The 12,243-nt window shown below is 49.6% G+C and overlaps 1 protein-coding gene across 5 annotated transcripts in view; it reads left to right on the plus strand.

Annotated features, from left to right (window-relative positions):
* Nucleotides 1-218: 218 nt before the first annotated feature.
* The window catches only part of SPON1 (spondin 1), a 260,769-nt gene continuing 248,744 nt past the window's right edge, over nucleotides 219-12,243 (plus strand). For all 5 annotated transcript variants that reach the window (XR_007156111.1, XR_007156112.1, XM_047876856.1 and 2 more), the window contains exon 1: nucleotides 219-658. Coding sequence is in view for 3 of the 5 variants with exons in the window: in XM_047876856.1 (XP_047732812.1) it covers nucleotides 421-658 (238 nt within the window). In the remaining 2 variants the exon portion in view is untranslated. The remainder of the gene's footprint in view (nucleotides 659-12,243) is intronic.

A 12,243-nucleotide genomic window follows, 5' to 3' on the forward strand; every position in this document is an offset into this window, starting at 1 on the left:
GTTGGGGCAGCAGCCTTCCTGGTGGCGGGACAGATCCCGCAGTGTCCCTGTGCCTTATGATATCCTCGCCAGACCCTGGGAATCTAGCGTCGCAAAATCAACACCGCCGCGCCGCTAATCGCCAGCTCGGAAACAAAACAGCGCTGCGCTCGGGGATCTGGGCAAAATCAGCCCGCCCTCCTCCCCCTCCGCCGCCGCCGCCGCCCTCCCTTCCTCGCGCGGCTCTGCTCGCTCAGCTCAGCTCAGCGCGGCGCAGCTCGGCAGCCGCCAAGCCGAGACCCGCACGGTCTCCCGGTCGCCAGCGCCGGCTCCCGCTCCCCGCCCGGGCTCCGCCTGGTCTCGCTTCCACGGGGACCCCTTCGGGCAGGAGTCGCGTGGCGAGGGCCGGCGGCAGCGGCACAAAGTTGGACGCCCGCGAGGATGAGGCTGTCCCCGGCGCCCCTGAGGCTGAGCCGGAGTCCAGCGCTGCTGGCCCTGGCACTGCCCCTGGCCGCGGCGCTGGCCTTCTCCGACGAGACCCTGGACAAAGTGCCCAAGTCGGAGGGCTACTGCAGCCGCATCCTGCGCGCCCAGGGGACGCGGCGCGAGGGCTACACCGAGTTCAGCCTCCGCGTGGAGGGCGACCCCGACTTCTACAAGCCTGGAATCAGCTACCGTGGTAAGTGGCCCGGCGTGGAGCTAGGGGCGCGGGACCCGGCCCCCGGAAGGGCGCCGACCGCGCGGTGCCGGAGGAGGGCGCACGGTCCCGGGGCGCACGGTGCCGGCACAGCCCGGCGAGGGCCCTGTGTCCTGGCTGCCCTCAGCCCCTCTCGCCGCGAGCTCCGCGCCGCTCCCGGGCCAGCGTCCGGGGCCGTCGCGGGGGTCGTAGCCAGGCTGGGCAGCCCCATCTCCGACGCGCGGTTCCCGGGCGTGGGCTGCAGCTGAGCGACGCGCCACGCCAGCCTGGCTGGGAGGGAACCTGGCTTCTCCCCCGGCCCGCTCCGGGAGAGCAGTGAAAACCCGCCTTCCTCCAGATCCGCCGCTGGAGCGGAGGGAAGCCTGGTGTCTCCCAGTCGGATCCCAGGCAAGGTGGGGAACTGGCTTTCCCCTTTCCCATCCCTGAAGGGGAGGATACCAGCTTCTCCCAGACGGGCCCCAGGCGGGGTGGTCACTGCCGCTTCCTTGGACAAATGCCTTCAGGAAAAGGGACTTCTCCCTTGACTGGCCGTGGGGCACGGGGAGGAGGGGAGGAAGAGTCTGAAGCTTTCGTAAGGGTCCCCGGAAAGAACTCCAAATTATTCTCCGATGGTCCCAGGCGGGGGAGAAGAGTGTGGATTTTTAGGACAGGCTCCCAATGGAACGGGCCTCCGAGGAGCTGTGGGTGGGTTCGGAGAGGGAAGCGAAACCCGGTGAAGTCGGAAAGGGAAGCTCACATTCCCGAGGCCTGCTCCCTGGAGGCCGGGGACCCTTGCTCCAGCCACCCCGAGGCTCCACGCCGCGGGGATGTCGCGCCTCCGCTCCTCCGCGGAGCGCTGGCTTAGGGAGTGCGGGGAGGGAATGTCCCGGCAGGTGAGCGCCTCCTGGGCAGGAGAGCCGCTCGACCCGCACAGACCTGAAGACCCCTGACTCCATCCCCACGGCCCACCGCCTCTCTCCGCGGCGGATCGTCTCCCCAGACATCTTTTCCCGGCGCAGAAGCTGCCGTTCTCCAGTTGGGAGACAGGACCTAGGGCAGGGAAGGAAGCCCGCCGGGTCTCACCTGGGGTCCCACGGGCGGGGAGTGGCGGGGTGCGTGTTCCCCCGCGCCTCCGTAAGTCAGCTCTGGTGCCTAGCAGGGAAGAGAGGGTCTTGGGGGGCAGCTGGTGGGCCCGCAGCCGCCGCCCTTGCACCCCCGCCTTCCGGGTTCCCAGAGGCTGCGGGAGGAAGCGGTTGGAGAACACTGGAGAAAGTTTGGGCCACTGTCAGCGGGCGCCAGGGCCACGCAGGCCACCGTAAGCAGGGGCTACCCATCTCAGAACGCTTCTCGCGGTTTCCCGGGATCGTGTCCCCGACTTTATCCACCTGGCTTCCCGGCGCCCCCCGCACGTGGCGGCGCTCAGCGCGTGGCGAGGAGCCCCTCTGACCCCCGCGCACCGGCCCGCGGGACCCTCGGTACAGCGCGGGGAAGGAACCCCCGGCCCAGCCCGGGAGGGAGCGGGCGGGGTGGAGGGGCTGCGGGTGTGGCCACAGCTTTTCTGAGGGGCTGGGAACAGCCAGTCCTCTCCGTGGACCGGAGGAAGGCGGGCGGAACCCTCTTGGTCTCTTGAGGGAGGCCTCACCAAAACCGAGGATCCGGGTTCCCTGGGGAAACAGCCCAAGCTCCACGTGGCAGGGACGGAGGCGGCTTTAGAGTAAGATGGGCTTGGTTTTAGTAGCTGTGTGACCTTGTGCAAGTCCTTTCATTTCTCTGAGCTTATTTCCCAGCGGTGTAAGTAGCTGTTTGTCCAACCTCTGTGGTGGTTGTAGCGAATACGTGAGTTGACAAAGAGGAGTGTGCCTGAGGTCCCCAATAGGTGTTAGTTTGAGTTGGATATGAGGCCCTTATTGGTTTAATAACGGAGGGATGTTCCTGCCTAGTCATTTATTTTTGGGGTGTGTGTGTGTGTGTGTGTGTGTGTGTGTGTGGTGTTTAAAAGTGGTGTTCTCAGCACTCTAATTCAGTCTACTAGTGAATGGTGGCTGAGTCCTTGTGAATTAATGGAATGAGTGAATGAATGATTTCTCCATACTGGGAGCCTCACCTAAGATTGTTCTTACTGTGAGCCCAAGAAGATATTTTTAGATGATTTAGGCAAGTCTGGGGCCACACCAAGTGTCCTACCAGCCATTTCTTCCCATACAAATCCTCCCTGATGGCCTGAGCACTGGCTGCAGGTACCCCAGCACTGGGGAGGAGGGGCCCCTGGTATTCATCAGAACACAGAGGCTCCTGCTTCCAGAGTGTCCATGGCCAGTAGGTGAGAACCGAGACTAGGGGGAGAGAGAGCTCTAGACTTTTACCCTACAGGTGGTTCCAGCCTACACATTAGACTTTCAGACTGTGACACCCCCACTCAGGCTGTTGGCCGGCAATCCCCATTTCTCCCTTCTGGTGGCTAAGAGATCATGGAAGGAAGATATTACAGAAACCGTGCTCCCGGCCTTCTGAGTAAATACCCTGAGATTAGCAAACCTGGTTCCGCCACTCAAAGTTAGGAAGAGGGCGCTGGCCTAGTTTGTGACATTTTCTGTTGGCTTATACTCTCTTAGAATAATCATGTTAAAGGTAAATCTAAAGCATTCTGTTCAGGGTATTGACTTAGGGCCGTGGAAGTTAACATTCCCCTGGTGTTCTGCTTGCTTCTTTTATTTTTTTCTTGAGGCCCCCTCACAAGCCTTGGAATCAATGGCTTGTTTTCCTGCCTGGAATCTTTATCCCCACAATTCCAGTCCATCCCTGAATAGCTTCTGCTCTCTATGTCCCCCACCCCAGTATCTCCTTTAGATGTTCTACACTGGATTATGATGGTCACTGTTAATACACACACACACACACACACACACACACACACACACACACACACACGGGCTTTCTTCTCAACAGCCAGGATCCCATTGAGATTATTATTCAGCCTTTTCCAAGTTGCTAGTGCTATATGGACTTCCTTCTCTCTCCCACCGCTTCTGTCTCCCCTCCCTCCCTCTTCCCCCTGTCCCCCCTCCCTTGGCAATAACTGTGCTTTAGAAAAGCTCTGAAAGGCCTGCTCTGTTTCTGACCATGGCCTCCTTTGACAAGGAGATTACAGTGATTAAAAATAACAAGTTGAGGATCCTCAAGGGGCTTCCCTGATAGGACGACAATTTGCAGGACTAGCCATTCCCAGATCACAGTTTCAAGCCAAATAGAAGAAAATCAGCTGAAATGTTGAAGAATTGATTGAAAATAAAAGAGGCCCTTTTGTCTGACTAAAGATCTGTTTATTAGGAAAATAAAGCCAGACCCTGGCTAATGAGAGTGGCTTTTCCTAGATGCTCTTTAAAGGGAAATTTCAAGGAACTTGATGGGAAAAGAATGTCCAGTCGAGATTTCAAAAGCTTGTCCAACTTCAAGCATAATTGGGGGATTTATTCTAAACTGTGAGGTTTGGAGACCTCCAAAGCTGCTTGGCCTTCTCGTTCTTTGTCCCACTCTGGGGTGCACAATGCCACAGGACTGTGTGTCCCGGAGAGCCCCACCTCAGTCTGGCAGAAAGGGCACAGGCTTTGATGTTGGACTTCTGTTCAGTCATATATTCGCTGTGTGACCATAGGCAGGCCACTTCACCTCTCTGAGCTAGAACTTCTCCAGCTGTGAAATGAGAGTGCTCCCCCACCCCTTACAGTGTTGCTGTGGGAGTCAGGAATAATCTATGTTAAAGAAAAAAAGCTGTCATAGAGTAGGTGCTTAAAAAAAATACACATTATAAGATGATTATTTTGGAAATAGAAAAATACTTGGCAGAAACACTGGATGAGACATGGTGTTAAATACTTCCTACTCATCTCACTTATTCTTTCCAGTACTTTGAGGCAGTTTATTATGATTCTTATTTTACAGATGAGAAGACCAAGTCTCAGAGAGGTTTCATAACTTGCCCATGACCACACAGCTGGTAATCATTGGAGTCAGGATACAAACTAAGGGATGTCTGACTCCTAAATCTGTTCCCTTAACCGGTCTCCTGTATTGACACACGAAAATGAACAGGGAGTAAAATGAATTAACTATGGCTGCCCTCGGCATTCTGGATGGTGAGTCTTCACTGAAGGAAAACAGCAACAACAAATCAAGACAATAACTGACATATCTTGGGACACAAAGTCTAAAGCAATGTCTCCTTATTTACATTTGCTTTTTTTCCTTTTTATAGACTTTGGGATTGCGTTTCCTCATAAACTAGAGAACTAATTTAGAAACATGAACAACCTTGTCAATCTTTAGCCAGTTCCTTTTGTTTGTGGGAAAACAGAAACAAATTGGATAGGAAAAAAAAAAAACCCTAATTTGATTGTTGTTTTATTCTTTTTTTTTTTAATTTTTTTTTTCAATGTTTTTATTTATTTTTGGGACAGAGAGAGACAGAGCATGAACGGGGGAGGGGCAGAGAGAGAGGGAGACACAGAATCAGAAACAGGCTCCAGGCTCCGAGCCATCAGCCCAGAGCCTGATGCGGGGCTCAAACTCACAGACCGCGAGATCGTGACCTGGCTGAAGTCGGACGCTTAACCGACTGTGCCACCCAGGCGCCCCGATTGTTGTTTTATTCTTACACACAAACTTATACAACCAGGCCTACAAAATTAGATGTTCATAAAATACCTGTGTAGAATTGGAGAATTTTAAACTGGATAAGGTCTTTTAAATAAACTATGTCTAATCTAGTGGAGTTTTTAAAAATTCAGTGCTGCTGCTGATAGTGTAATTAACTATAAGTCGTCCCTCCCACTTCTCTTTTCTTGTATCATTCTCCTCTTTTTTATTATATAACTTTATTTTTTTAAACTTGGCCCCCTTTTAATAAGTATGTAGTTCAAATTGATAATGAAAATTAAAAGCGATTGGGGCGCCTGGGTGGCGCAGTCGGTTAAGCGTCCGACTGCAGCCAGGTCACGATCTCTCGGTCCGGGAGTTCGAGCCCCGCGTCAGGCTCTGGGCGGATGGCTCAGAGCCTGGAGCCTGTTTCCGATTCTGTGTCTCCCTCTCTCTCTGCCCCTCCCCCGTTCATGCTCTGTCTCTCTCTGTCCCAAAAATAAATAAACGTTGAAAAAAAATTAAAAAAAGAAAATTAAAAGAGATTGCTTACTGCTTTGAGTTTCATGAAATGCAAAAAAAAAAAAAAAAAAAAAAATCAAAACATACCAAAAAATGAAAGCATATCAAATAGGGATTTTTCAGGGTTTAAAATTTGGGTGCTCCTCCATACACACTGCTGACTCAGCTGGAGCAGCAGGATGTAATTGCTGATAAGTTCACATACATGGGCTGGCATGTCAAGAACTTTTCACTATTGCTCTCCGTTTGCTTGTCATACAGAATGTCAGATGCAGGTCAATGTTAACTTCTGTGGGGGAGGAAAACCTCTTACCATGTTATATTACTAAAGATATAGGTGAAGCTCATGTCTCACAGAGACCCCAAAATACAGTTTTTTGAAAATAAGAGGTAAATGGGAAGTCCTAGATGATGGCCAGCTTTGCTCCACGGGGTCAACCAGGAACCCAGATTCCTTCTGCTGCGTTGCCCTGTAATCCGCCAGTGCTCTGCTGTCCCATAGACAGCCTGGAGTTACGGCGCCTGAAATGTGGCTGGTCCGAATTGAGATGTGCCGTGAGTGTAAGACACACACCAGTGGTTGAGAGATAAGGATGGAAGAAAAATAGACTTCTCAATAACTTATTAAGTGTTTATTTACTTATTTATTTTGAGGGGGGCGGGGAGGGGCCGAAAGAGAGGGAGAGAGAGAATCCCAAGCAGGTTCCACGCTGTCAGTGCAGAGCCTGACACGGGGCTCGATCCCATGAACCCTGAGACCAGGACCTGAGCCGAAATCAAGAGCCGGTCGCTCAACCGACTGAGCCACCCAGGTGCCCCTCAATGATTTTTTTGACATCGATTCCATATTGAAGTGGTAATTGTATATATTAGCTTAAGTAAAATATGTTGTTAAAATTAATTTTGCTTGTTTTACATTTGTTCCTACTGGATACTTGTTAACAAACACAGTGAATTTCACCTGCCGGGAGCTTATTTTCTGGACAGTACTGTTGTAGGGTGTTCTCATCAGAGCCGTTACAGCCAGCTCACTGCCAACACGTGGGAGTTTCAGTCAGTGTGCAGGGGGGGAAAGGAAGTAGAGGGCAAGCAGCTTTCTTTTGAACGATGTGACCCAGAATTGCACCCAGCACTGCCAAACACACTCCACTGGTAAGGATTTAGATACTTGACCACACCTAGCGGCAAGGGAGCCTGGGAAATAAAGCATTTAGCTAGACAGCCACACGCCCAGCTAAAACTTGGGGACAGGATGTTTTTTTCCCCAAAAGAATGAAAGTGAAAATGGATTTAAAAGGACAATTAGCTATCTCTGCCACATGTTTTAATGCATAGTCATCTAAAAGCACAGCATTTCATGTCCTCTCATCCAGTAAAAGGTATCTAGATGGTCTTCCCGACAGCATGTAAAGTTTATATACTTGCTAAAAAATGAGGATGGAAGGAGTGTTAGGGTGTGTGTGTGTGTGTGTGTGTGTGTGTGTGTGTGTGTGTGTGTGGTATTGATAGGTTTCATACTGAGAGGAGAAAAAAGGGCCAGTATGTCAGAGTGACCTGTTCTATCTCACCCTCTCCCTCAATAAAGGTGGAAGCTCTAAGGACAGAGAGGAATAAGGAGGAAGTGGATAAAACAGAAAACAAGAGAGAGAGGAAGGAGGAGGAGGAGTAGAGGGAGGAAGAAGAAGGAAGAAGAAAGGGAGTTGCAGGAAGAAGGAAGAAGGAGGAGGAGGAGGGAAAAGAAATTAGAAGAAAAAGAAAAGCTCACAGGGATATATATTCTGAAAGAAAATGAGACAATTTGAGTAGGCTGGAGCCCCATCTTACTTGAGGGTTAGATTCAAGAGGCACCATGGAAAGCAAAAAATCATATAAGTCAAAATTATTCCTTGGGGTGCCTGGGTGGCTCAGTTGGTTGAGCGTCCGACTTCGGCTCAGGTCACGATCTCATATTTGTGAGTTTGAGCCCCGCGTCGGGCTCTGTGCTGACAGCTCGGAGCCTGGAGCCTGCTTTGGATTCTGTGTCTCCCTCTCTCTCTATGCCCCTCCCCCACTCATGCCCATGCCCATGCTCATGCTCTCTCTCTCTCTCTCTCTCTCTCTCTCTCTCTCTCTGTCTCAAAAATAAATAAACATTTAAAGAAATTAAAAATAAAATGATGCCACCAATATTATTCCTTAACAATCCTTTCAAATTGTATGCCAGTAGGAACATGGGTACTGGATTCAATGTAGCCTCATTCATGTCTCCTTCCAGATAGTTCTGTTAATGAGGAATGGAAGCACACTGACATTTCTTAATAAGTCCAGGACTTCCATTTGCCCCTCCCACACTGGAAGAGACCAGTGTCCCCTCAATCAAGTAACAGGTAAAACAAGTGGTTTGCTGGCCCTTAACCCCTGACATGACAGGTACAAAATACTCACTGTGATGGGGTGAGGGAATGAGCCCCCTCCCATGCACGCTCAGGCACATGCATCTATTGAATGGGATGGCAAGTGGCCTGAATTACCGAAGGTATCATTTCCTCTAGTTTTCTTCTGACAGTGTGCACTTGTGTGTGATTATACCATAGGCACATCTGCTGGAACACCTACATGTCAGGGAGCTCACCATGTCACATGAAGCCTCCTGTGTGGCTGGTCAGCTCTTGCTGGTATAAATTTCCCATGTCTACAGGGTGTCTTGGCTGGGCTAGAGATGAGGCTGGGATGGGCTGGTAGGGAATTCCGTGACATCGCCAAGAAGTCCTTGTGAGCTCTACATAGACAAAGCTTCTAACTTGCATGGAATATTCAAAACTGCCATGAAAGGTTCAGGGAAACTTAAACAGGGGCCTACGCACCTCTGTGGATTAGCTGAGGCCCAGAAGACCCATGGGAAATAAACCCTATCTCCCATTGTGGCCCGGACATTTGCAAATATGCCTCGTGGACTTTGTGAGACAGCAGAAGGGCAGGGAAAGACTCCAGGCACAAAGCACCATGTGTGGGGGATAGGAGTGTGGGAAGGTGGGCAAACTCAGAGCAGGCCATAAAAACGGGACGGTGATTCTAAGAGCTAGAGGAAGCTCTTATAATCCTCCTCCTCCTCCTCCTCCTCCTCCTCCTCCTCCTCTTCGTCTTCCCCTCCCCCTCTTCTCTTTTCCTTCTCCTTTCCTCATCCTTCTTCATTTTCTTTTCTTCCTGTTCTTTCTCCTCCTTCACCTCATAGCTGCAGCACTACTCTTTGGATTTTTGCTCATTCCCACCCCAGGGCCTTTGTACATGCTCTTCTCCATGACTAGAATGCTCAGCCTTATGTGGCTCACTCCTTGTCTTTTAAGTTTCAGCTCAGATTTTATCCCTTTAAATAGGCTTCTCTGACCACCAATTTATGTTTCCCCTTTCTTTTGCCTGATTTCATTTTCATCATAGCCCTTAATCACTCTCTGAAATTATCTTGTTTATCATCTGCCTCCTCAAGCTAGAATATAAGCTTCATGAGAGCAAGCACTGTGTCCTTTCTTGTTTGCCATTTATTTCTAGCACCCAGAACAGTTTGTGGACATGACAGGCACTAAATCTTTATTTGTTGAAAAAAAAAAAAAAAGTGAAGAATCCTGGTGTGAGATCTTCTAAGAGAGCTAGATGGAAGCAAGAGAAAGTGTTTCTCTCTCAGCCAGAGAAGTGAGACCAGGGATGGGGACCAAAGGCAAGGAGCTCCAGGTGGAGGCAGCAGAGAGAAGAGATGCCCAGTGCCCTGGGGGCATTGGCTGGAGGTTGAGGGCAGGCAGATGGCTGGTCCCAGGTAAAGACTACTGAGGGGCGCCTGGGTGGCTCAGTCGGTTGAGCAGTTGAGCGTCTGACTTCAGCTCAGGTCATGATCTCCCACTCCATGAGTTCAAGCCCCACGTCAGGCTCTGTGCTGACAGCTCAGAGCCTGGAGCCTGCTTCGGATTCTGTGTCTCCCTCTCTCTCTGCCCCTCCCCTGGTCATGCTTTGTCTCTCTCTGTCTCAAAAATGAGTAAAAACATTTAAAAAAAAAAAGACTATTGAGAGGAAGGAGATCAGCATGGTGAAAAGCTGGGTCATTGATGGTTCAGAGGTGAAGAGCAGGACAATCGGCAAAAGGGCAAAGGGAAGGGGCTCCCAGCTTTAGACACTGGCTTTGATTGAATGGAGAAGAGAGCAGAGAGGATTATTGGTCAATCAAACTTCGACACCAATTAATAAGTGACTTTCCCTGGAATCAGCACTTCGTGGGGTCATTTGTGCGGTGTCCAAACCTAGCTATGCTTCAGAATCACTTGGAAAGTGTAAAACAAACAAACTAACCACAGCTTCACTGGACCCACCCCCAACAAAGAGCTGGATTCCAGAAATCTATAATCCCTCTCTCTCTTTTTTTTTTTTCTTTAAAACAAGATGAGGACAGAGAAATACAAATCAAAACCACACTCCGATATCACCTCACGCCAGTCAGGGTGGCCAAAATGAACAAATCAGGAGACTGTAGATGTTGGACAGGATGTGGAGAAACGGGAACCCTCTTGCACTGTTGGTGGGAATGCAAACTGGTGCAGCCGCTCTGGAAAGCAGTGTGGAGGTTCCTCAGAAAATCAAAAATAGACCTACCCTATGACCCAGCAGTAGCACTGCTAGGAGTTTACCCAAGGGATACAGGAGTACTGATGCATAGGGGCACTTGTACCCCAATGTTTATAGCAGCACTCTCAACAATAGCCAAATGATGGAAAGAGCCTAAATGTCCATCAACTGATGAATGGATAAAGAAATTGTGGTTTATATACACAATGGAGTACTACGTGGCAATGAGAAAGAATGAAATATGGCCCTTTGTAGCAACGTGGATGGAACTGGAGAGTGTAATGCTAAGTGAAATAAACCATACAGAGAAAGACAGATACCATATGTTTTCACTCCTATGTGGATCCTGAGAAACTTAACAGAAACCCATGGGGGAGGGGAAGGAAAAAAAAAAGAGGTTAGAGTGGGAGAGAGCCAAAGCATAAGAGATTCTTAAAAACTGAGAACAAACTGAGGGTTGATGGAGGGTGGGAGGGAGGGGGAGTAGGTGATGGGCATTGAAGAGGGCATCTTTTGGGATGAGCACTGGGTGTTGTATGGAAACCAATTTGACAATAATCTCATATATTAAAAAAATAAAAATAAATAAAAAACACATTATGAAAAAAATAAGAATAAAAAATAAAACAAGATGAGGAGACACAGAGAGAAGGCGGCCAAAAGATGGTCACTTTTCTATGACCACGTTTCTCCATCACAACCTCTCCTCGCTCCACCCCAGCCTCCTGTGCTCCACATACATTAGCACCTGGTCACATCACTGCCTATCCTGTACCTGAGTACAGTGGCCAGTAGGATGTCCCCAAAGTTGGAGTGACAGCAGCCTCCTCCTGCCTGGGCAGTGAAGTGTTGGAGAGAGAAGAATCGTGAGCTTCCTTTAGGTGATGATGCTCAAAGCTGGCAGAGCCTGAGCCATGGTTGACCTGGTTGTACTTTTCTCCTGCCAACATGTCCCTTCCATGTAACTTCCGCTCATCGGTCCAGGTTCTGTTCTTTGGAGTCGAGCAAATAAGGTCTCCCCTTGGCCATATGTCAGCCATTGAGGTGTTTGTGGAGAAATAGAAACTATGACTTCGGGCCAAAATGCCCCATTTCTTCAGCCATTCTTTATAGGATGCTGTTTCTTGTCCCCTTGCACTTTGTACTCCAGATGTGCTCTGATAGGGATAGAACATGGGGGATGATTATCTCCCTTGTCCTGAGGGCTGTGTTTGTGTTAAGCTTGCCAGGTCTTGTGTTTGCTATTTTCGCAGCGCTCTGGGATCACGCTGAGCTGGCAGCCAGCAAAAATTCCTGTGAGCCGCTGGGAAGGCTTGCTTCCTTCCCTCCTCTCCCTCAACTGGTGTGACTGGTCTTTGAATGTAAGATTCGACGTGATTCCTCATAACTTAGTCTTGGTCTTCCTCAGACGTAATCCAGCATGTTTGGGTCCATCCCTTTAGCTGTCAGCCACTCGTGGATCTGGATTCTGTCACTGAGCGACTTATCCATGTAATCTCATTTTGGATTATCTACAGTTCTGATAAGCAGTCTTAGAAATCTTTATCAAAGTTGATAAGAATGTTGAGCAAGGGGCTCCCTTGACATCCACTGAGTCTTTCCCTAAAGTTGACATCTAGTTCAATACTTTCGAAGTCAACTGGTTTGCTGTCATCTCAGTGACATTTTAGTATCAACTGCCACCTTCCTCGTCAACCACCTCAGTTAAGCCACAAATACCATTTCCCTAGCCTGCTAATGAATTGTATAGTTCAGGCAGAATTATTTTCTTTCTTTGTTTCAAAATTAGTAAAGACTCTTTCCACAGAACATGACAGGAACAAAGTCAAGTTAACTAAAGCAGAAAG

Source organism: Prionailurus viverrinus, chromosome D1 (assembly GCF_022837055.1).
Source record: "Prionailurus viverrinus isolate Anna chromosome D1, UM_Priviv_1.0, whole genome shotgun sequence".
Classification (NCBI taxonomy): domain Eukaryota; kingdom Metazoa; phylum Chordata; class Mammalia; order Carnivora; family Felidae; genus Prionailurus; species Prionailurus viverrinus.